This window comes from Triturus cristatus, chromosome 4_1, assembly GCF_964204655.1.
Source record: "Triturus cristatus chromosome 4_1, aTriCri1.1, whole genome shotgun sequence".
Taxonomy (NCBI): Eukaryota; Metazoa; Chordata; class Amphibia; order Caudata; family Salamandridae; genus Triturus; species Triturus cristatus.
Window position 1 is genome coordinate 820,575,226 of NC_140585.1, and position 26,450 is coordinate 820,601,675.

Genomic DNA, 26,450 nt, shown 5'->3' on the forward strand with positions numbered 1-26,450 from the left:
CCTGCGGCACGATAAGAGTGTAGAATGTTGATGGGAAGGTGACCATTTGAATGCAAGCTAAGGGTCTTCAGCACTTCCTAGCTCTGTTCAGCAATATTAATACAATTTAAGTGATAAACATTGTGTCATCAAGGTTGAAACGTTGCTGAACAGAACAGTACTTCTGCTGCTCATGACCAATTTATGAACTATACGTATGAGACGTTTTGATGTTATATGGGAGAATACTTTGATATGGCACATATTCTATAATGCAATAGATGTAGGGTGGACGGAGAGTGTTGCACCGCCAAGATTGCGTTGTATTGGTTTACGACACTGAAAACATAAACAGGGCTTTCAGAAACACCCTGCGACACACGCAGACCTTCTCCAATCCTCCTCTGTGCTTTGCCCAGTGGTTTCATTAAGGACAAAGAGGAGCTTTCCTTCTGCCCTTTTATTAATTGACTCTTCTGATCCTTATAGAATGCAACTTTGCCGAATGTGAAAGAATATAAAACTTTTCCAATCCTTACACTGCAATTTTATCCATGTACATTTCACACCGCAGGATCCCATTTTTGCAAGCCCTGGCAACACTGAGCTTTTAGTACATCTGACTCATTTCCTCTTACTAGAACCAGGAAGTATGAGTCAGTGTCTATCCGAGATTGCCAATGACAGAAGACCATGCTGCCTGACATCATTCTTACTGTTAAATCTACCAGGACATGCTTCCTCATTCTTTGAATTGCAGCAATAGGGCAAATTAGCAGTATATCTAGAACAGCATTCTCCTACCACATTCAGCAATGAAAGGCCTGCTTTTCCATCAGCAGATCGACTCAGGCCACTGTTACCATTTGAACAAGCATTTGCAATGCAACTGGTCTCGCATTTACGCGAGTTTGAGCTACTGGCATTGTAAATGACAATGCCTTTTATTTTTTGTTTCAAAAAACCAAAACATAAAAGGCATTGTCACTTACAATGCCAATAGCTCAAACTCGTGTAAATGTGAGACCTATTGCATTGCAAATGCTTGCGTTATATACTTCACACCACTCCGGATCAACTCCGATCAGTATATTTCACATCACTCTTGATCAGTTCGGAGTTCTGCACCCAAAAAGAATGTTTTTTTCCCCTTTTAAAATGTTGCAGACATACTTTTTTCTGAAGCGTGAGTGCAGAAACAGTATTATTTGCTTCGGACATTTGCGGTTTTCCTTCAGAAGAGATTTTATTAAAAATGGCCTTTATGGCACTATACAGCTATGGCGGCTGCATGTGTTAACAAGTATAATATAAGTGGAGAAAAGAGAATTATGTGGTAATGCGTTATTTTTAAATTTAAATAGTAACCGTTTGCTTGATTCGGAAGAACGAACTGCTGCAGTTCCTTCATTGGGTGAATAGTGACTTTTGTTGTAGGTTCAATGCTAGTTAACAAGTAGACAAATTATATTCTGAACATGCGGTGTCCAAATATGGGTTAATCCCCACTTGAATCAACCGCTAGATTTGAGGACTGGTGTGAGATTTTCCAAAATGGCTCATTATTAAACACAGCTTCATATGTTTTCTTTCCTCCGAATTCTACTACACCTAAACAGACTTCACATAAAAGGCGAGTGTTGCCGCATGCTCTTAGATGGCTGTCGTGTGATACACCAGGGCATTGCCCTCCGGAGCTCTTGAGTCTGGCTAGACTAAGCATGGAATTATAATACACCCATGCAGACTTTAGTGGCATTCATAAAAACTTGCCAAACATGAAACGCAAAGAGCCCAAGACATGGTAGAAACAGGAAACACGACGGGCTCTTTGGAGACAAGAGACGACCGAATATGGCAGGGGCCACATTTTTATTACGTTTAAGAAAATTACTCGTATACAAAATAAAACGTTTATTTCGAGATGTCTTAAAATCTTGCCAGCTTTTTTTTTTACCGAATTATGCTTTCTGCATTGATTTAAATATGACAGATTAAAGGATATATGTTATTTTACGTAAGTATGTTGAACATCCATCAGTATCCCGACACAGACCCCGGGGATGGGGGAGGGGCACCTCACAGCTGCTGCCAGTTAAACACTCCCTGGCATGCGAACGAGGCCCCGCTTAATGCACGGCAATTTGGCTCCTTCCTCACCCCTTCCTCTCTTGCTCAATATTTAACTATCTGTCTTTGGGTTTCTTGTAAAGCCATCCTGACGGCGCCCCTGCCCCCCCCCCCCCTCTCTGCTGTGTCACTTGTGGGGTTTCCACTAAACCCCTGCACTGTCCTGATATTAGAGCATAGCGCCTACTCACTGCATGTCATTCCACAGCGCTGTTAAGAATTATTGTTATATAATTTGCATTGGAGCGCTTTATATGATCACCAATTACGTTACACCAGGACACTTTCAATTTTGGTAGGTTCAGGGAGATTAAGTAATTTACCCAGAATCACAGGATGTGGAGGCGAAGCCGAGACTCCAACCTGTTTCCACAACTTCAAAGTCGGCAGCTCTGGCCGTTAAACCACACCCTGTAACTAGCACCCTATTTAATGGAAAGGGGACGGACACTACTGACATAGCACGTGCAATGGAGGTGGGAGGGGGCCACGGAAAGAAAGCCTGCAAGGGTGTTGAGATGCTGGTACCAGGAAATAGAGATGGTGGTAAGAAAAGGGGAGAAGTGGGAGCAAACGCGATGGGGAGAGGTATGGAATGAATGAGGCAGCAAGTGAGAAGAGAAGACCTGAGGCAAACTGTGTTTGGTAGAGGAGTAGGGAGAACTGCAGTGAAAGAAGATAGAAAGGGAAGGATGCAATAGAGAGGGGGGAGTGATAGGGAAGAGTGAGGGGTGGAGGACGCAAGAGGAGGGGTGAAGGGGAGATATAAACGCGAGAGAGAATGAGGTGCGAGTGAATAGCGAAGAAGTAAGCGGGATGGTGATAAAAATATTGCACGTGCGCAGGCAGGGTAAAACCAATCCGGATGGCTTTCAACTTTTCACTGAGAAATGGAATTAAATTATAGTCAAAGGTATGTTGTTTCCGCTTTTAACGCTCTGATGCAGCCTCACAACAGCATAGCCGTTTTATAATTCTGGCAGATAATGCAGAATTTGATTTTTTAATAAGTTAAACAAAGATTTTTTTATAGAAAGGGTATTCGTTGAAATCGGAAAAAAAATCGTTTTTTTGTAACGATCGCAGAGTCAGAAAAGTTCTAGACCAATCAACAAACACCAAAGGCCTCTGATGTTTGGGCGATCTGGTCGAGGGAGTGAGTCAGAATAGCAGAGCCTTTTATGCTGTGATAGTTTTCGGACACCCCGCGCGCTCGGTTACCTCAAGCCAAGCCGTGGATGGTTAGGCACATTGTAGGGCAAAAAATAAAAGACAGCAATTCAACAGAGGTGCACAAAAGCATTAAGATTCTTAATGACTTGTGGGAACATCGGGTTTCAGCACTTCTGGCCAACCCCCCACTGCCCCGCCCCCTCAATGTTTGACTGCATTAGTTAGGGTTAATGGAAGGCAAATGCTTTAGTCCAGATGCTGCTTGTACGGCCTGGTCTAAAACATGTATGCTAACTTCGATCATCTTTTCAAAACGCAGTTCAGTGTTTCTACAGCGCCTACATGTCGCTGAATTGCAGCTACAATGCGCAATGTCTTTGAACGCACCTGGAAGGTTACGCGTGGCTGATGGGAGCACAGATTCTTGGGCAAACCGCGTGTAACAGAATATACATAGAAAGCTCTCAAGTAATAAACAAGTGTACAGCGAAACAGCACAAAACTCACACAAACGTTCAGCGCACCAAGGCTCCCTCGGAGATGAGAAAAGCTTTTACCACAGACGTAAAGCAACCGAGCCAGTCCAACTGGGACGGCTCTAAAAGAGAAAAGTGTACATCACTAGACGCTCTTTTCCAATGGCTGGCCACTGTTTAGCATAAACTGTGACGCCAGCCAATGGAAAAGAGGGGCGGGGCTTAAAGCCCACTAGAGAAATCTACCCCAATTCATTAAATCTCGCCAGCGAGACTGCGCATGTCTGCGCAGTCTACGCCAGGCGAGACCTAAAAAGGTACATATACATCCGTGTCTTCATATGCAAATGTCTACTTCCACAAACTACGTTATTGTAAGATTATGTTTTATATCTGGAGACATCTTTACACTCAATCACTTGGCGGTGATTTTGTAGTGGAAGGCATGCAGTCCTATATCCAAACTCGGGGAGTATGCTTTATCATGTAAGGGGTTTATTCAAGTGTGTACCTACCACGACCTTGACGGGGACTAACTTTTATTCTCCCAGTATGGTAACATGTCACATGTCTGCAAAAGCTTAGCGCTTATTTCTAGGTACTTGCCCGAAGCTTTGGGGTAGTGATCCATTGACTGAACAAGTGAAAATATAATTGCATGCTCTAGCTTGGCTTTAATGCAAATCTTAGGTTTCACAGCAAACATTTGGCAGAGTAGCTTTTCTTGATTCAAGTGCCAGCTGACAACAGTAGGCTTCAAACAATCAACATGCTCAAATTAGAACGTGCCCCATCGAGGGTTGAGAGGCAAAACATTGTAGGGTTACCGGTGAAAAAAAGAAATCAAGATAGTGTTCTCCATACTACGAATGAACTATTCAGCTTTATTAGAGTTCCATCAAATGAAGTACCACCAAAAAGTTCTCTTGGCAGAGTTTACATAACAATGAACATTGTTTAGCTTATAGACAAAGCTCACAGCAATCTGAATTTGACCTGGTCAAAATCTGATTTTTTTTAAAGTGTTCATCTCTAGGTAGATCTACTCTTCTCAGGCCAGATCACCTCAGTTCTGCCAAATGCCCCAGAAGAAACAATTCATGGTCTCAGGAATAGTCTTGTACCAATCCTTTCAGAGGCTGATCAACTGAATATTGATTCATTATTCAGAGGTCAAATAACAGAGTAGCATTAAATTAGGTACTAGCAGTACCCGCAAATTAGAGTGCTCGATGTGGTTTCTTTCTTCAGTTTTGCATCCGCAGATTGCATGCGGTCTCAAAAGGCCTCCTCTATATTCGTAAAACCTTACATGAAAAATGTACCGTAACTTGAAGCTAATGTTCCATCTTCTTCCTTCTATTGATTGACTTTCTTCTCATCCTTTGCATGCCTTCTCAGAGTGCAGCCGAGTCTTTTGCATGAATGTCTGCCTTACTCAGTTATATTTCTGTAAATTGCCCACCTAACGTCACCGATCACAACCTTTCCTTCTTTGAAACTAAATCCCAACAGCCCAGCAATACCAAGTCTCCTCTACCCGATCTATTCATCCCACCAACAATTTGCATGAACTCACACTGCCCCTACTAATTAAGGCACCTAACTCCTATTAATCTAATCTACCACAAAACAAAACGGGTAAATGTTCTGAATTGTTTCCTTAAGAGCACACAACTAATCCCAATAACTAGCAAACAAATAACTGGATTAACCACCAATGTTACATTCTAAGGTACCCACCATGAATCGCCTCAATACCTCTTCACTGGGACGGGAGGGTTGGGGTCATAAACGCTAGATAGTTCAAATTAAAATACTTAGAAATGGTAATAAACCCGGCTATGGTTTATAAAGAACAGATCTAGGTTAGCTGGGAGTCCAGTAGTGTGTGTCCAGATGGACACTGTTCAGAGTGATATCAACTGGAGACGCAACTGGTTTCAGTTTAATATTTTTTTTTTCTTTTTTAATGGTTTAAAAAAATTCTATACAGTAGCCCTACAAAGGTGCCAAAAGTACCAAAGTCTAGAGGCGTGTATCGCGAAACAGGTTAATTGTGGACATGATTTTTGGTTGCTGGGGCCACTCCCAGGATTGGATACATATACTCCCCCAGTGCCAGAGCAAAGGGACTCCTGTGGAATGTTAATGGGACAGATGTCACCTCAAAGGGAGGGTGGAGATTCTATGGCAGGACCGAAATAAAGCCATTGTCAAGAACAAGAAAAAACGACAACTCCCTACAACCCGGGAGATACAGCAGTCCATAGTCCTTCCACCATTTCGGCAACAGGTCTTCATAGTCCCCTGTCTGTCTCATCTCTTCCTTCGCTGCTTCCGCAGCCAGTTAAGTGCTCCTGCATTTTTTTCTTTATTTCTCGTTTTCCTTGGTATACTTGTGAAAGCTATTCATATGCGCTTTGTATTCTGTAGACTGCTGGCGTTTTTCTTGCAGATTCCCTGATTTCACCGCGGTAGTGCGTCCTTCGCTCCTTACGCGGTTTCGGCCCCTTGCGGTGCTTGCATTGCCCGCTAGAGGGACTCGGCCCTCTCGTTGTTCTCGCAGCGGCGCTCTTCATGGAGGAGTCGCGCTGCGAGAGTAACGAGCGGTTGCCTTGTCACGCTGCCTCACCGAGACGCCCGCATACCTTGTTGACGCCCAGAACTGACGCGACCCTCGGAGCGTTGTATTGCACAGAGACCCGCTTTGTTTCTAACGCGCGTACGCGCGCTCCCAAACCTCACGCATCTCGTGGTACGCGCAAGGGAGGCAGCAGGCCCAGTCAATTCTTGAGGGCCACGCCCGTAGGGGGTTTTGCGCTGCCACCACTGGTTGCCCATAATCTTTGCAGGTACCAGCCTGCCCCTATCATTCTGCAGGATCTTTTCCCTCTGTCTGTAACATCCTTAGTGTTAGGAGGATCGCTTTGACTGTTTGTTCTAGCGGTGTGTGTGTGTGTGTGCGTGCGTGTGTGTTTACAGCTAGTCATGACTGATCAAGCTGACTACTATGAAGAGGAGGCCCAGGGTTTTTCCCCTTGGGATGATGATTTTTTTGAGGCGGTGGACAACTCGATTTACAGAGTAGTCAATGAGGTGGTGGATCCTATGGAACAGCGCCTATCCCAAAAGATTGTCCAGGAGTGTGTGAAATTAGCAGCGCAGCGTTCTGAACCCCCGGCTGAGCCTCTCGAGCAGTCCGGGGAGAAACCTCCACCTCCTAAGAGAAAGTGTCTTGAGGGTGTAGACGTGGCCGCGTTTGAGCACCTCAAATCCGCTTTTGGGGATTCGGCGGGTCCTTCCGTTCCCCCAACTTTACCGGCGGATGTCCCGCAGGAACCTATAGAACCTCCCTCGCCTGCGACGGACGACGATGGTAGTTTAGGGGACACTGATGATGAGGCAGGGTCTTCACGGCCCAGGCTTCTGTCAGCAACCCCTTCTACCTCCACGTCTGCGAACCCTGAGGACGCAGACATGCTTAACCCGGATGAGATTATGCACCCTCGTTCGGCGGCTTGGATCCCCGGGGATAAGGTGGCCCGTTTTGTGGCCAGTAGACTCCAGAAGCCCCTGGAAAAGGAGGCTCGGGTTGTCTTCGGGCGGAATGCCCTAGACCCTCATTAGAAAACAGAATCGCATTTACACCAGAGCTTGATCCTAAAATGGCTACGTTTTTGGCTAAATTCGACCGGTCTTGGCGTTCTTGCCAAGATAAGTTGTTGGACGCCATTGGCGCCATGACCAAAAAACTGGAAGGTCTCAGGGTCGGCCATTTCCCCGGAAGTTCTTTCGAATTGGGCCCAGCGTGCCATTGTTTTTTTAGGCAATGCTAATTGTGCTCTATCTACCGAGTGCCGCCGGTCGCTTCTAATAAAGCTAGACCCTAAACTGGGGGACCTGGCATCCTCGGAGGCGGGTGCTGTGGCACAAGGTGGGCTCTTTGCGGACCCTTTTATTAAAGAACTGGGGAAGTTCGTGGCAACCTTCACGTCACTTTATAAGGCACAGACCAGCATAAAGCGGGTTTTGAACCAGCGGGTTTTCCGTGGGGCCAGGAGAGGTAGAGGCCACTCTCCCGGCAGAGGCAACCAACAGAGCTCCGGTAGGGGGCAAGGCTCCGCTCGTGGTCAGTATAACTCCTCAGCACACTTCAATAACTTCTACCCCACAAGAGGACAATGCTTCCGAGGACGTGGAAACTTCAGGTCCAACTCTGGGACCACTCCCTCCGGTAAGTGTGCTTCCGGCGGATCAGATCCGCATTGGGGGGGGGGGGGTCGGTTGCAATGGTTTTGGGATGCTTGGGCGGAAATAACTTCAGATGCTTTGGTTCTTCAAACCGTTTGCGGTTTTCACTTAGACTTTCAGGGGGATCCCCTGCAGGAGACTCCGCCTCACCGGATCTCTTTCAGCGCCCAACATTCTCAGTTGATCGACAAAGAGCTCTCCGCATTGCTCGACAAAGGGGCTGTTTGTCGATCAACGCTCCACCCCCGCGGTTTCCTCAGCAATATATTTTTGGTCGACAAGGCTGATGGCGGGCGGCGGCCGGTGATCAACCTCAGAGAATTCAACAGCTGGTTGGTTTACCAGCATTTCAAGATGGAGGGTATCCATCTTCTACGGGATGTCCTCCTGCCATCCGATTGGATGGTGCGTCTCGATTTAAAAGATGCCTACTTGGTAGTTCCTATCCATCCTCCCCATCGTCTGTTTCTACAATTCTGTTGGAGGGAGCAGATATACGAATTCACCGCCCTTCCGTTCGGTCTGTCTTCCGCACCTTGGTGTTTCACCAAAGTCCTCCATCCAGCGGTGGAAGTTCTCCGGGCCCAAGGGATTCGCATGATTGTTTACCTGGACGACATGCTGTTGATGGCTCAATGTCCACGAACCCTCGTTTCGCAGCTTCAATTGGCGGGGTCTCTCTTGCAGAACCTGGGTTTTGTAATAAACGAACGCAAGTTCATTCTCCAGCCTTTCCAGAAGATAACGTTTCTGGGTTTCGTGATAGATTCCATGCAAGCAGTTTTGAGCCTTCCGTCTCGAAAAATGGCAAACATTCATCACGAGTTGTGTCAGACGATCTCCAAACCCCACATCTCCTTGCGAAAATTGGCGCGTCTTGTAGGCCTTCTTCCATCGTCCATTCAGGCAATCTTTCCGGGACCTCTGCACTATCGAGCATTCCATTTAAGGAAAGAGAAATCTTACGATCATACCATTCCCCTCTCGGAGGAAGCCAAGGAGGAAATCGCGTGGTGGTTGTCCCACATGGAGGCTTGGAATGGTAGAGCAATCTTCGGGACAGTCCCGGGCCTTGTCATAGAATCCGATGCCAGCAGGACAGGCTGGGGCGCCAGGTGCGGGGGTTTTTCCACCGGCGGGTTGTGGTCTGTCGACGAACAGAATCTCCACATCAACTATCTGGAACTTTTGGCAGGGTCCTTCGCCATTCGGTGTTTGACCAAGGACAGAGTGCAGTCCTGTGTTTTACTGAAAATGGACAATGTTTCGGCCGTTCGTTACGTCAATCGCTTGGGAGGCCCACGATTCCGGGCTTTGGCGAATCTGGCAAAGGATTTTTGGACTTTGTCTCGATCATCATATTTCGGTCACGGCAGAATATCTCCCGGGCCGGACAAATCAGATAGCGGATTGGCACTCCCGGTACCTATTCGATTCCAGTCTTTGGAAATTGGATCCACCGATCTTCCTGTGGCTCCAGTCCTTGTGGGGTCCCTTCACAGTGGACCTCTTTGACACCCGGTTGGACAATCAGATTCCTCGTTACTTCAGCTGGAGGCCGGATCCGATGGCGGCTGCCACGGATGCCTTCCTTCAGAATTGGTCGGAGGAGAGAGTTACGCGTTTCCCCCATTTTCAATGATCACTCGGTCGGCGGCCCAAATTCGCCATCAAGGGGCGGAGGTGACCATGGTGACACCGTGCTGGAGGTCTCAAGTCTGGTTTCCGGTTCTTCTGGAACTTTCTTGGGATTTTCCAATCCTACTCCCCCTGTTATCCTCATCTGCTTCGGAATCCGGACGGGATGTCACACCATCTGGTCACTCATGGGCAACTGCGTCTCATGGCATGGCGACTTTCCGGCAACGCTGGGCGCTGCCAGGCCTTTCGAGATCGGCTGCGAGGCTCTTATCTAAGGCCTGGGCGGACAGTACCAAGAAACGTTACAGGTCCGCCTGGTTTAGATGGGGTGCGTTGGTGTGTTCGAAGGGACCTTGATCCCGTGGTCGCGGATGTTGTTCACGTCTTGAATTTTCTGGCTACTCTGGCGACCTAGGGCCTGGCTTACCGTACGGTGAACACGATTCGATCAGCAGTTTCTGCAGGTCATATCCCGGTGGATGGCAAGCCGCTCGGGGAACATCCCTTGGTTTGCCGTTTGTTGCGGGGAATCAGTTTATCCTTGCCACCGGAGCCTCGGTATTCGGCCCTTTGGGATGTTAATTTGGTACTGAACCTCTTTCTGTCTTGGCAGTCCAATAAATATCTTTCTTTGAAGGAGTTATCTTCTAAATTAGCTGCACTGTTGTGTTTGGTCTCATGCAGAAGAGTGTCAGATGTCCGAGCGCTAGATATCTCGACACGCACTTTTTCACCAGAAGGCGTAGTGTTTACTATTGGACGTCGGACTAAATCACACACCCGAAAGGTGTCCTACCCTGTGTTTTGGGATTCCCCGAAATTGTGTGTTGTGGATTGTCTCAAGGCTTATGAAGACCTGACCCTAGAACTTCTCCCTCCGGGCGAGCGCCAACTTCTGATCGCACTCCGGAAGCCACACAAAGCTGTGTCTTCGCCTACGATTGCTCGATGGGTGCGTTGGGTCATGCAAGAAGCGGGCATTGATATGAAACAGTTTGGTGCGCATTCGGCCAGGGGAGCCATGGCTTCTAAGGCATTTACTTTGGGAGCTCGTTTGGAGGATCTGATGCGAGCAGCAGATTGGTCCTCGGATTCGACCTTCAAGAGGTTTTATTTTAAACCGGTTTTGGAGGTTGCTCAGTTGGTGGTAAGTAAGCTTTGAACTAGCATAATCCGAAGCCTCCGGTCCGGCCATAGAATCGGAATTTGCCTAACAGATGTGTGGGTAAGTTCCAATTCTATTAAGGACACGGAGGCGAGGATTATCCCACCCGGTGCACGATGGTGCGAACCCACCCGTATGGTAGTAAGTAAATATTTCAAGTGCTCTAAGGGGTTTTGATGATGTCGTTTCTCATGCATTTGTTTGAGTTGTCTTCGGCTTGTTTTTGCCGTTGCCCTGAGATTTGGTTTTTGTCCTTCCAGGATCTGAGGGGTCAAAACAGGACCAGTGATAATTGGCATATTTTGCGCGAAGAAAGAGGAAGAGATGAGACAGACAGGGGACTATGAAGACCTGTTGCCGAAATGGTGAAAGGACTATGGACTGATGTATCTCCCGGGTTGTAGGGAGTTGTAGTTCTTTCTTGTTCTTGACAATGGCTTTATTTCTGGCTGCTGGATGTCTTGGTTATAATAAAGCGAAGAGAGAATATGCATAATCCTCGCCTCCGTGTCCTTAATAGAATTGGAACTTACCCACACATCTGTTAGGCAAATTCCGATTCTCCTTTGCTGGGTAAGGAACCCCAAGTGTGCAGCGATTACAGGATGCACAGCAAACGGCGTTGGCTGAGATTCTATGAAATAGAATAGAGGTGGATTTCTATAGATGGCGTACTCAGAATGTGAATTATTTTTTCCATATTGCATTGCATGCTCATGCCATACCCAGGAGCACCTTAACGTTGTAATATAATGAAGAGATTAGATTGAGAGCATATTTTATGGCTGCAGTTGGACGAAGAGCAGTGTAACACCACAATAATATACAGGGCATGGCTAGGTGATGCTAATGCTTAGAAACATTTTTCTCCCATCATTAGGTTCAGGGTACGTAGACAGATTGCAATCATTTCCTAGGAAGAATGCCAGAGGTAAAGGCCTATTTGGGAAGCTTGCGCTCATTAGACCGGTACGGAGGACAACAAACATGCATGCAAGCACGCACCCGCCCTTCCTCTCAATCTCTGAAGGTCACAGAAGCACACCTCAAGGGTTAATGAAGCAAATACGTTGTTTGCAGTGAAAACACTTCAAGGTAATAAAGTGAACCCATACAATGGGTAATAAATGGCGCACAGGCAACAATACAACCTTTGAAACCATGGCAGAGCGGGTGCCCACCCACTGCATTTATTCCTGAAAGGTGGCGAGTAATGTCCTGCAGGGCATGCTTTCAACGCATGACAATACTGCGGCTTTAAGGTTTTTGAAATATCTATTTTAAGACGTTTCACTTATTCACTAGGCAGTACGTTTATTTGAAATATGTATTGTGGCAAAACACAAATTAATCACTTGGCCTGCTGTGTATTTATGTAATCAGCTGGGTGTGTTCCGTTTATTTGAATCGGTACACCCATTAAATGGGCACTGAATTATTATCTATTGCTAATTATACCCACGGATTTTGAGGTCATTTCTTTCTACCCTGAATAATAACATTCTTGCCCATAACAAGTTATGTCTCGTACACCATAAAGAGCTCTGTTCCATACACCAAACCAACCTCTACCCCACACACATAGCAAGCTCTATCCCAGACACCATAATGAGCTCCATACCATATTTCTTTACAAGCCCTACCCCATAACCAATAACAAGCCCTACCCCATAACCAATACCACCCCTACCCCATAACCAATACCAATCCCTACCCCATAACCAATACCAAGCCCTACCCCATAACCAATACCAAGCCCTACCCCATAACCTATACCAAGCCCTACCCCCATAACCTATACCAAGCCCTACCCCCATAACCTATACCAAGCCCTACCCCCATAACCTATACCAAGCCCTACCCCCATAACCTATACCAAGCCCTACCCCCATAACCTATACCAAGCCCTACCCCCATAACCTAAACCAAGCCCTACCCCCATAACCCAAACCAAGCCCTACCCCCATAACCCATACCAAGCCCTACCCCCATACGCCATACCAAGCCCTACCCCATAAGCCATACCAAGCCCTACCCCATAAGCCATACCAAGCCCTACCCCATAACCCATACCAAGCCCTATCCCCACTACCCATACCAAGCCAGCCATATACCCTATAGCGAGCTCTATCCCATACACCATGCCAACCTACACACCTCACTAAATACCTACTTGCAAGAGCTCTGAAGGCGTTGCAAAGTTACATATTTGGTGCTAAATAACAAACAAAATAAATAAACAATCCAGAGACTCTTGTACCACAAAGTTTGTGATTTAATGTGCTCCTTAGCTATACATCATTTATAAAAAGCAGAGTTTCTCAACACTAGATATAACAATCATAATTCGGACATTTTCTTTAAAGCAAGCTGTTTGCTCTCTATAAGCAACTTGCATTCACCGACTGCAAGACTGAACTCAGTCTTCACGAGTGAGCGCCACTTTGGTCAGTGCAACCGCTTGGCTCAGTCCTGGTCATGTAGAATTTCACATTGATCTCTTCCAGCCATTAACTTGTTTGTGCACAGCACAAATTATAAAGTAGGCTTTCTCGGTCTATAAAGTATAATTTAAAGACATTAGAACTGATGTTTTCATTTGAAACGACATGAGCACGGTACATAGCGACACAACAAACAAATCGGTGGAAAAATATCAAAGTATTTTCAACCCTGCGAGCAAAGTTAATCAAAATGTTAGAGTACTGTTTAGGAAATAGAAAAGAAATAAAATACATGATTTACAATTTTAAAAGGTGCTGCATTTTACACAGTAAGTGCTTGAAACGTGTTGAACAAGTTTGTGACGGACTGTACAGGTCACACTGGGTCTGGTCCCAATAAAAAAAAGGTCTGCTTATGGTCGAAGTACACCAACAGAAATCGATTATGTTGCTGCATTTTTCTTGATTGCACATCACAAATTAATTATTCAACATCTAATTGATGCAAGAGGTCCTAGGATTGGTTGCACAGCATTTCTAACCAAAGACCTCTTTTGTCCACAAACGTAGGAAAGTAAAATTAAGGTTTGTTAGTTTGCATAGTAGCAGATTGTAGTGTTTCTTAACAGGGCTAGAGCGACAAGATTACAGAGAAAGTTTAATCTCCTTCACTTAACAAGAGCCAGGGTGCTGCAGACTGTTCAGGGGCCTTGTTATGGAAAGTGCTCTGGACACACAAAGAACGTGTGCACTTGGTTTGTATGCCCCCATGGCCCTTTGTTATTACAGAAAGAGCCACAGATGCTTGCACAACCAGTGCTGTAACACAGACTGCTCTAGCGCACATGTAGCATAAATGCAATTACAGGGGGAGTAACTCATTTGGGGCGTTATACCCCCATGCAAATGAGGGCATACTCTGCCTTTGCACTTCACCATACTATAGTAGAGACAAAGGAGCTGTCAGGCAGCACACAGACTGTGAGCCACATAAAGTGGCATGCAATCAATGCGCACCTCCGAACCGTTTCCTGAAGAGGACTTCACCCCCAATATTTCCCTGCAGGCAAGTGCAGTCACTCACTGCACCCGCACGCAGAGGGATCTCAGACCCCTTTGAAAGGCAGGCCACGTTGCCACTATCAAAGCAAAATTGAGATTGGCATATTCTAACAAGCTGGTCTGCCTTTCACTAATGAGCTGCCGATAGGGCAGGTGCCAATTCGTAGCTGCGCTGGTGGCAGCAAAATGTTCGCGGCAGCACAGACCAAGGCCTTATATACACAGTGGGAGCACAGATCTCTACCCAACATTTTTATGGCCAAGAAAACCCCTATATAAGAAAAAATGATCAGAGAAAATGAAACAAATACTGTCTAGTACCCATAAAGGTACAAAGTAAGAAAGACACTTCAAAAGGTCGATGTAAATAACACTTTGGCAACGTGCTTAAGCACGACAGCCAGTCCCTTTACAAATTAGAGGAAAGTTATGCGGCATGTGATGTTGGGGGTGAAACATGGTAACACAAGCCAAAAACTAAAGACCCATTACTAAGCATTCTAAGCCACCTGCTGGAAGAAGAAATCTTCTCAAGGTCGCCTACAAACATTCATAGAATAAGAATTTTAAATTCTACCATTGGAGAAGTAAGGTCTCAAAGAAGGGAGCAGATAATGTGCACAAGCTAAAATGGATCGACATTTACAGAACAATAATATCAAATTTCTAAAGACGTTATTAAGGTTCATGGTGGAACAGATGAAGTTGACAAAAAAAAGCTCAACTACTGAGGCCTTTCAGTCGGAAACGGCCAGCATGTAGACACTGTCCTCTGCAAGTCAACCCACAGGATTGTACTCATGCAGAAGTACGAGAATAATGATGTACAATGGACCAATTTGATCCAATCCACGTTTTCCAGTTCAGAGGATTAATCCCACAACAACTACAAATCATGAAGCTATATGGATCATAAATCAATTATGGTTTAGGGGAAAAAAAAGAGCCACAATAGTTGTATGATTCTTACAGAGCAGGCACGTTGCAAAGCTTGGAGAATTGTTGTTACCAATCAACAGCAAGCTATATAACCTGCGGTGAGCTTTATAAAGTTAAACACAGACCACAAGGACAGGTGAGGGAATGCGATCACATGACTGAGGGTCAGTAAATTACAGACTACAGGAGAAAGAGAACAGATTTACAAATTCAATTTCACCATGTACGGGCAGTTTAATGAATGTGGGGAACAAAAGTATGGCCATCCGAGGGAATTTACTGCATTTGAACATGAATAGAACCTACTGAAAAGAAGTGAGCCGTATAGATATACTGGATAACATTCAAGAAAACCTACAAAGATTTGCTGACGTAAGAACTTCTAAAAGAGGAATAGTGCTGCAGTTTTCATCCAGACCTGGCATCTGCTTCAGAGAGGTGGTCCTCTATCTTCCAAACAGGTATATTTGATTTATTTAATACAAAAACATCAGTCTTTCTGCTATATAAGAAATCACAAATTCTCTTATGCCCAAAGACTCTCTTAAAAGCATTGCTGTTCCACTTGGATGCCCCTTAGGCACCAGACGTATTCAAGGAGAATGAAATGTTCTGAACCAGCTTCATATGTTTTACAGTCCTTGGCCTAATCTGCATCACTACCAAAAATTCTATTGTTAATCGAAAATTAAAGTGCAATGATCCGCTGAAAAGAAAAACCAAATTGTCTATACTTCTATTGTACGAAAAAAGTTTATACGGAGGCAATGTAAGTGTGTTTGTGAAAACAGTTTGGACACAGCTTCACCTCAATGGGTCGTATTCTATTACTTACTCCATTGTGTATTCTTAAGAAGTCAGGTTAAGCTGTAGTAAAATGCTGGACTTTAGACAAGACATGTGTAAGGACTTTTAGACGTGTATTTCAAAACTCTCTTGGGCTGCGACTAAAAAACAAAGTTGTACGATGTCATACAGGTTTAAACAAGCCCTGCTATATTTGAAGGGAAGAAAAAATAATGGAATAAAGTCGTAAACATCTGAGCTGTAAACTCCTCACATAGCTAATTTTATAGCAATATTAAAGTGAGATGAGGGTTAAGAGTTTCAAGAAGGAAAAGCAAACATTTGCAGTTTGCATTCTTATGAGTATTATCATCCACCCCCTTGAAAATAAAATGTATCACTCCTTCAACACTTAAATACTGACTTTCATCCTTTACCTACAGGTACAAGCAGCATTGTTGGGAGTTTATACATTACTCACATTAAAGTTTATTCAGGAGAGCTGGGTGTACCCCCTGCAACAGAAACTGAATTCCCATATTTATATTGTTGTCTAGAAAGACTACTCCTACATAAACCATCTAGTTTTTGGCCATTTCAGGACAAAACTCAAACGTAAATGCCCACTTTTCTACATAGAAATTGATGGCAGTGTTTCTTTTGTGTTTATTACAAAAGTTATCATGTGAAGTAATTGAAGCACAGGGAATGGGAAGTAAAGTGATTTGGACATGCATCGCCAAAGCAGGTGATGTGGGAAGTCTAAGTTTAGAACTCTGATCCCACAGCTTTGCAACTTCCCCCCGAGGCCACATCTCTGGGTCCAAATCAACTCCATGAGATTAGCCTTTTACGTATACAGTAATGTACTCGCTTATGACCAGATCACTTTACAAGCCTCACTGGCAAGCCCATCAAATTTTGTAATTCAAGGGCGAGTACCTCATCCCAAAAGAGATACACTGATGAAACGTTGATATTATAAGAATAGAAACTCTACGTTCCCATTAGGGAGGGCTCATAGGAAGGGTCCAGGATGGAATTGCAAGCTGCAACTAATGGTGACTTACACTGCAGCATTGGTTAGGATTCACAACATGTCTTTACGGTGGAAGAAACTGACAGGAACAAAAAAAGTACCCCAACACGCTCAGGAAATGACCAGTTTGAAGGTCCTTCCAGTGCGGGCACAGGAAGTACACTAGAGTTGGCTGAATGCGAACAAAAAGGAATGCTGATGAAGACAGTGCTAAAATACCACAGTATCCCAGCAGCAAATCAGGTGTCCTCTGGAGGGTTTCTGGGTTGCTCTCCAGTTGGCAAGGGACGCTTCCATGAATGCTTGTTTTAATAGGCACTGATGATGAGCTCTCTGCCTTTCATGAAGCTCCACACACAGACCCGTCTAGGCCAATCGAAGTTTAAACACCTGGAAAAAAGGTCTCCAGGTGCAGTGTGACATGATCCCTCGCTGCCGACGTGCACACCATGAGTCTGCCCCTCTTAATAGGAACCAGCTTGAAAACCTGCCTTGACCTCGGAGATCAGATAGTCCAGCCCCTAAAACATGGATTCCTTATTTCACAAACATGACATCATCGTGTTCCTTTTTTTAAAAACAAAAAAAATCATGTTAATAAAACCGCATTCCATGAAAGTTACCCTCTCTTGTGATCTAATAACAAAAAATACAATTAATAATCCCCTCGTTATGCTGCTCGACAGTTGCCAGCTACTCCCTTGAAGAAAATATCAAAGGTACCAAAGACCTCAATAACTCAGGGCAGGCTCCCTGTGCACCTGCAACTGACCACTTTACAAATCGGGTTGGGTCCTGCAGCCTCGCCTAATGTGATGCACGCCAAAAGGTTACAAAATGGTTCATTTTGGCAGGAAAGCTTCCATTTTAGAGTACAAGGCCTGGCAGAATACAGTTTGCACATGTGAAAGGAAGTTTTACTGAATACTGAGAAAAGTAAACGCTCAGTACATTCCAAACAAAAGAGGGCCCATACTTTTCATTTAAGGGCTTTGTGTTGCCATGTCCCCACTACTGCAATGCACATTGGCAGCAAGGGCACATACTAGGTCTGACAAATTTTAGCAAGTGTATTTTTGTAGGGTCTTGGATTTGGGCACTGATTTTCCATATATTCCCCTTTGCAATATGTATGGTATGAGGTTTGTACAGCCTTCTAAATTAAAAAGGCAATTAGGAAACCATGGTGCTGTTCTCTATTGTACACAAATAAATTAATTGTGATGCGGTGGATAGAAATAAACGTGTTAAAGAGGCAATTATACTTACTGTATAAAAAGCCCACAAGGCCAAAAAAAAAAAAAAAAAAAGCTAAAACTAGTATAGTTTTCGTGTTTTGTCTTGGCACGCGAACATCACTGAATGCAAACACCGTAGTATTTTTTTTTCCAAAACACAGAATGCAAAAATGTGGAAACTGTATTCAAACGCTGTTCTTGAAAGGCCCGAAATCTCCATTCTCTGGCATATGCACTCATGTACACTGAAAAGCAGCTTTAGCACGGAAGGCGTGCGGTACCTGCGTTTGTTTCACAGTCCTGGATGTCTATAATAAAAATATAAATCTGTTAATTTGATCGGACGGCCACATGAAATGTAAATGCCACTGTCTCGAGATAGATTCAAATGTCAGGACAGGCTCCTTCCGTATTTCACAATGTAGTTCCTTGGCACAGGCACGCTCGAGGCACCTACAGAAGCCCATCTCCCCTGCTGCAGTAAGCAGCCCTCATGGGCGCTGGGTCAGTTTGCTCTTACTGTCTTCCTGTTCCTGGAGTTTAAAGTGCGTGTAGGCTAAGATGCCGAGCAAGGTGCAGGTGATTCCGAGACCCTGGTTCAGCGACAGAGCGTCCTGAAACAGGATGTAGCCTCCCAGCAAAGTGATGCAGAACTTGAAGTGCCCAAACATGTTGTATCTGCAGACCCTAGTTAAGGAGGATGACCATTGTGTGTACATGGGGTCGCAAGGTAGTATACAGTAAGAGGTAGACCGACAGAAAGCGTCGGCATCCAACATTACTTGTCTTCATCTGCAAAGGGCACGTTTTAGGCCTTGGCAATGCACACCTTAAAAGGAAGTCTAAAACTGGTGGGTACAAAACACTTCAGTACCACTTTAGGGTAAAGGTGCATCTGGTGCGCCACTTTAAAAAGAGCAAAGATTCCCCAATATCCATCTCTGAAAGCCTACCGTGCTCGTCCCCACCTCACCTGGCCCCACTCTTTACCATGTTCAGGTACAATAGATCTGAAGCAATGACGTCGTCAGAATCTAGTGATGTCATCAGGCAGGGACTGTTCCGGTTTGAAACTGGAAGCTGAACCTTCCTCTGGCTACGTCCACTGCCCACCACACTTTGAGATAGTTATACAAACTTGCTCCTCTGCAACCTTTACAATTCCTGCAAACGAATCTTTAAAAAAACCTTTCCAGTTTGGCAACACATGCATTTAAAAAATGCTCATGTTCTCAGTTCTGACCTATTGCATTTAGAGGACATGTCAACCAATGAAGTCAGTAAAATAATGGGCATGACAGTATGGCAGGGAGGAGCATCGAGGTCTGCTATCATACACAAGTGTAAGTATGTAAACAGTCTGAAAGCAAGAGCCACCAGTCTTCGTCTGTCCCACATAAATAGTTTTCAGCACCATGTCCAATTCGAGTAGGCATATGTGGTTCACTAAAGCAACCACGAGATAAAAACACTTCTGCTCCGGATCCTTTCGAGGATGAGGGAACTGGTGCATTGTGTATAGAAACGTTGCTATTTACTGCAAGCGTGGGCACTTGGAAATACCACAATGCGTCTTTCACGGATATACACTCACACACACAAAATGGGAGAATACCACAAATACCTATTAAAACAACAACACGTCCTACTCGAGGTTCCGACCCAAGCCCCACAAAAAGAGAAATGCATACTTCAGAAAGCACGGAAAATGCACATACATGTAAAGCAGTGACACATATAGGACTACTCATCTATGAATTAGAGGTAGGAAAGAGAGCATCGAAAGGATACGTAACAGGGGAGGTTGTTCCGATGATCCAGTAGATGGACAAGTTCACCAAGAATGCTATTATTCCTGACAGCAACACCAGAACCTGCAAGCAAAAAATACAGACAACATGAAAGCCTGAACCTAGTCAAAACTCGCGGCAGGATTATCCATGTTAGCCAGTTTGTTTTTTAATTCTTTCTAATTGCATTGCAGGAGATAAGCCTGGAGAAACAAATAAACAGACCGTCAATTTAATTTTTACTAAAAGTAATTATGCATTTTCAATTCCTGGTACCAGATTCACATCCCTTCTATTTTACACTTTAAAGGCAAATCTACATCATGAAGCGAACTACACTGACCTAAAAATTCAAAATGCAGACATCCACATAACTAAAAAGGTTGCCCAGGCTCTGCTCCAACCCTCCTAGATCATGTAACAATATAAAGACTGTAATTTTAAGTAAGACAGACCTGCAGGCTTTTTCAAAGGGTCAGAACACCAAGCGGGCCTATTAGCTTTTTGAACATCAACATATATAAAGCTGACTTACTGGCTTTATCAATAAATCAACACACACATTTATCAATAATATAATCCAGTGTACTTCAAAACATATACATAGCAATACATTCATAATAAATCACTGTCGCATATTAAAGTATTTCTCTTCATAACAACCATAAACGTGTCGAGTCTTTCTTTGACATTCTTCAAGCCACAAAATGCAGCTATAGAACCAGCTACAAGGCGTCCCTGCCTCTAGCTGAAGAGCTTGCAGCCCCAGATCGAAATCCTTTAAAAACAAATGGTAAGCTCTCCTGGTATCATGCGTTTAATAACTCAGTAGACTTACAGATTGAAAAAAATTCAGTTTGTGGCACCACAAAACAGCAACAAATAATGCAAACCTGCCCTTAAAGGGCATTATGGGGTGCTCCTCGCCGGGAACAGTGAATAATAAATGAGTGGATCCTGCCACCCTATTTTTTTTTTTTTTTTAAATCAAAAGTTTGGGTGTCCTAGTCCCACCTGAGATATCCACAGTTTTAGTGTAGTTGGTGCTCCCGACGCGGCACCTGCTGGCTCCATCAGTCAGCACCCATCCCGGGTGCCGGTCATTCTTTTTTTTTTCTCATGGGTGCCCAGGTTCCTCCTGGGGCACCTTCAACTTTTCTCACATGGGGGCTGCAGGGAAGGGGGGGGGGGGGGGGGGGGAAGTTTGTCCCATCCAATCCTGTTAGCTACCCTGCCAGCATTTATCCTTGGGTGCTGGTCAGAGGAGCCGGCTTGTGTTCTTTTCTGTCACGGGGGAGCACTTTTTCTATGTGCTTCTCTGGTAAGGGGGCAAGGGGAGAGGAGGAGGGGGAACAACCCTCTGTTCCCTGCCTGCTAGAGCACAGGCAGAGAGATAGATATCTGCTCCAGTCTGGCAAGGTTTTTTATGGTGGGAGCCATAAAATAGTCCCTGCTTACGCTCTAGTAGGTGAACATCAGTGTCCTGGGGGTTGGGGGCCCCGGGACAAAGTACTCATGCATACTGTCAACCCCTCGAGCCCTGGCCTATCCTAGGTGGTTTGAAAATCAAATGGATATGAGCTCGCCTCGGTTTTTTTAAATGTTGCCAGGAATCTGCGGTTTCATTAAACCCCCCACCGCCCCAAACAGGCCCAGGGTATCCCCTACCTTGCCCCCATATATTTTTTGTTAAACCTTTTTTGAGGACAGGGGATGGAGTCTCTGAGTCCTAAAATGGCTGCGGCAACATCTTTGTTGATGTTGTGGCACCTATCTGATCATATCTTTTGATCTGTTGGATCAACGGATCCTCTATGACTATTTATATATGTACATTTTGAAACTTAATTTCTCACAAACTACTGAACGTTTTAATATCAAATTGCAAAAAGCACGTTTTTTGGATCAAGATCTAGATTTCTGCCAACTTTGATGTAATTCCATTCAGCCATTTTGGCTGTAGCGGTGTCTAACTTTCCTATGGAAGCAAGTTTTGCCCCGTACCCCTGTTTCTCGGCCCCTGCTTGAAGGATACCCCCAAAACTTTCCAGGAAGGAGCGGGGAGAAATATATTTTTGTGAATAATCATCAAACGGTGCCTAAATTATTAGCAAACAAAAAACTCCTGAGGAAACATGGCCCTAATTGTAAGTATCCAGTGGAACCAGCCAGCCAGCCCATACTGAATGGGGTAACGGTTACGTCACTGGAGCTCTTGCACTGTCAATGAACAGCCACCTGAAAAGAAGTGCTTTAGAATCAGAACTGGTTAGACCGTCAAACTTAAAAAAAAAATTTTTTTAACAGTTCTTTCATTTATTTGCTTCTCTTCGTTTCATTTTAAAATTTCACATGGGCAAGAGGTCGAATCTAGGGGGTAAGGTTTCATATTAGGGAAGGCAACTAGGTGGTGACCAATTCCCAATCTAAATCTAACTAATACAAAATGGTGCATGAGATTAAGAGTATAGGTTCAATAATCATGACAGTCCTCTGTTAAGGTAAGGGTTAGATAAAACTTAAAAGTTGATTTCCTTCTCTCACAATCCAACCGGACTTCCCTTTTATAGGTCATGAAAGTTTCTCTGATAGACAATTTATAACTGATGTTACCGATAAAGGGTTGGTCCAGAGAGGAATCTTAAATAATTTGCTGTACAAAGAATTAATATAAATTAACCAAGGAATCGCCAGTGCATTGTCCAGGGACAAACAGTCTAAAATAATTAACTTGGTAAAACTGGTGTCATCTTTGGAATATATGGAACGCCAAAGCAAGAAGGGGCGAAGTGTAACTAGATCTGACAGGTACTGTAGCCTTACTGCTCTATGAATGATCTCGGAAGAGGCCGAAGTAGGCAGACTGAGTACGTGTTTGGGGAAACCATTTTCCTCCTTCTGGAGTGCCTTACTATTATGGTGGCCCCCACACACACCAGCCCCATATGTTGCAAAAGATAAAACCCTTGCACTATAGATTGCTATCATCTCCTTAATCGTCCTAGAGCCCAGCTTTGCTGAAAATCTAAAAATCTCGAAAACCAAGGGGGGTTCTGGCTCAAATGACAGCACGGCCAAACCAAAACTAATCTGAAGAACAAAACAAGCGCCAATGCTGTATGTGTTTCACCTATAATTTACGTAGTGAACTGAATAAAACAAGGACACTAGCAACCACTTTGTCGTTGGATTTAATCCGAAAAAATGTTTACTATTTTATAAACACTGCATTTTTTTGTTTATGTTAATAAAGCAAGCTCATTGCAACAAGAGAAAAAAATCAGACAACAACACTAATGACATTTCAAATACATTTGATACAATTTGACACCTGTGCACGAAAAAGAGAAATCTGTTCTACCTTACATACATCTCAAACATACAACACATTCAACCTTACTAAACAAAAAAACATTCTAATAACAATATATACAATATATATACAGGCCATCAGTTATAGCAATTGGCATAGTCATGAATCAATACACTATTTTCTTAAAGCAAAGATTGGCCAGAAGCAGAGAGAGGTCTACGCGTTTCGAATCCCACTGAATACTGGGATTCTCATCAGGACCAACATGTGGCTGTAAATGAGAAAACAGAAAAGTTTTTTATTCTAGTGACCCAACTCTAGTGTGTTAAAGCTGCATGTGTTCAAAAGGGCTCTTACCTAGAAATGTAGCAAGCCAACTTATTCTCTAGGGTGTTACTTCTTCAAACCGACACCTAAATGCAATCAGGACCAAAGTGAGAAAGTGAGATCAAATCAAACCAATTAATTACAGATGCAAGGGCGCTTTTAGACAAAGTTGATAAAGAAATTGCTGAATTCAAGGATTATTCAATCAATCAAAAAAGCAACAATTTCGAGAACGACAAAAGGAACTTCTCATTAGAGAAAGCATATCCCTATTTACAGATTGATTTTTATTCAAGACCAGAATCACGCAAATTTCTGCCAGACTATCAAGGCAGATCAAGACAAAAATTTATTACTTTTTCGGAATCTTCATCAAACGGAAGCGACATAGAGAATTCCAACAGCGGTCCAGATTTCAATAGGAGAGGCAATTACCAACGAAACTTTCAACAGCCATTGCCTTTTTTAGGAAGAGGCCAACGGAAACCTCGAGGGAGGTCCAGATATACAAACCAGCCATGGGAAATGACCACCAGACGTCACAACTACAAAAACTAAACATCACCAATTTTCAATTTATCAGACAAAGTTTTATCAGAAGCAGAGTTTAGTGTACTAGAGAAAGGACTATCCTTCGTCCCCACCAAGGTTACCAACTTTGTTCAACTCAAAACGGAATTCATTGAGTTCTGCCGTAAAATTCGGTTGAAAACATTTTTTTCAGAAAATCCTCCTAAAGACAACATGGAAACAACAGGACTAAAGAAAAAATCAGGGTTCTGCCCGCCTTCTACCAAAGTCCCTAAAGAGGTCTTAACCTTTGAAAAGGTGATTCTATCAGCCATAACTGAAGCAGAGAAACAAAAAAAGAAATATATAAGATCTAATATGACTAAACCTCAGAGGGAGGCGCTCCTAAACCTGAAAAATGACACATCGATAATAATAAAACAAGCCGATAAGGGCGGATCGATTGTGATTTGGGCAAAGGAGAGCTACATCACAGACAACTCTCTAACGAGCTGTGTTATAAGAAGATATCTAAAGACCCTACAGGCGAACTTCAAGGCAAATTATTCCATATGCTCCAAAGATGGTTTGACCAAGGATTTTTGGGAAAAAAAGAATACGAATATTTAAAGAACACACATCCTCGAATTCCCATCTTCTATGTACTACCCAAAGTACACAAAGACCAACACCATCCGCCGGGGAGACCAATAGTCTCCGGGTGCGAATCGTCAACAGAACCCATTTCGAAATTTGTAGACTTTTTCCTAAAACCATTCATGAGTGAAGTGAAATCTTACCTAAAGGATACTACCGACTTTTTGAACAAGCTTGAGACATTGGTCTTTGATGAAGGGACGCATTTTCTAGTGACTCTAGACGTCACATCACTTTACACGGAAATTCCACAGGACGAAGGATTAGCGGTCATCCAAGCATTCCTGGACAGTAGACCAAAACCCGAGAAAATTCCCACCCAATTCATTATGGATTTAGCGACTTTCGCTCTAAAGAACAACGATTTTTGTTTCCAAAATGATTTCTTTTACCAAGTCAAAGGCGAGGCTATGGGCTGTCCCTTTGCCCCGGAACTAGCAGTTCTCTACATGTCTAAATATGAAGACCAATTTGTTTACAATAATAATCCTTTTGTAGATTCCATCAACAGTTGGTTCCGGTACATCGATGATGTTTTTATGATCTGGACCGGGGAAGAAAAACCAGCTACAAGCATTTTTGAATTGGCTCAACAATAGAACACCTGACATACAATTCAGTATGAATTTCTCAAAAACCAAAATGGCCTTTCTGGACGTTGAAGTTTATTCAACAAATGGACGCCTAATGACCACATTATACAAAAAAGAAACGGACAGAAACAAAGCGTTGCATTTTTCAAGCAACCACCCACGCAGTCTACGGGAAAATTTGTCCTACGGGCAATTTTTACTCATACGAAGAAATTGTTCATTCAAAGATGAATATTTCTTCCATGCAGAAAAACTGAAAGAAAATCTACTATCGAGAGGATATCCCAAAAAACTTTTGAAAAGAGCCATTAAACGGGCCTGATGGACACCTCGTGAAACTCTACTCGAGAGACGCAAGAAACCGACGTCTGAGAGAATTGTATGCGTTTCCACATTTTGTCCAACGTCCAATTGGTTCAAAAAGACCATAAAACAAAATTGGCATTTAGTAAAGCACTTGGACACAACATTAAACGAAGTTCCCTTATTTGCCTTTAAGAAGGACAAAAGTATTGCCAATCAGATAGTACGGGCAGCACTACCAAGAACCAAAGATTCTGACTTACGAAATTTGCTGAGCCTCCCACCAATACAAGGACACCGTAAATGTGGGACATGTGTCTGCTGTGACTCTACTGTGGAAGGTAATCTGTTTTCCCATAATGGTCAACATTGGAAACACGAGACCTTTTCCAACTGCAAATCAAAATTTGTAGTATATGGCATCCGTTGTCCATGTAACAAACTTTATATCGGCAAGACCAATCAGGAGGTACGAAATCGAATCCAACAACACAAATCAAGGATCCGTAAAAAGGTGCAAAATGCCCCACTGGTGAACCACTGGCATTCGAACAACCATACAGAACAGGAACTAAATTGGACAGTCATCTCTAAAGTGGAACGCGACCAACGAGGTGGCGATTTGGACGCC

General features: G+C 43.9%; 1 protein-coding gene and 1 long non-coding RNA gene across 2 annotated transcripts in view; one reads left to right on the forward strand and one right to left on the reverse strand.

The window, feature by feature from the left end:
* LOC146855630 (uncharacterized) overlaps positions 1 to 11,306 on the forward strand; it is a 104,258-nt gene extending 92,952 nt beyond the window's left edge. The window contains exon 4 of the long non-coding RNA XR_014980860.1: positions 11,079 to 11,306. This is a non-coding gene — a long non-coding RNA (uncharacterized LOC146855630). The remainder of the gene's footprint in view (positions 1 to 11,078) is intronic.
* Positions 11,307 to 13,075: 1,769 nt separating this feature from the next.
* SLC35E3 (solute carrier family 35 member E3) overlaps positions 13,076 to 26,450 on the reverse strand; it is a 72,568-nt gene continuing 59,193 nt past the window's right edge. Inside the window, exons 4-5 of the mRNA XM_085653474.1 lie at positions 20,118 to 20,200; positions 13,076 to 19,004 (exon numbers count right to left, since the gene is read on the reverse strand). Of these exons, the coding sequence (XP_085509600.1) occupies positions 18,818 to 19,004; positions 20,118 to 20,200 (270 nt within the window). The 3' untranslated portion in view covers positions 13,076 to 18,817. The remainder of the gene's footprint in view (positions 19,005 to 20,117; positions 20,201 to 26,450) is intronic.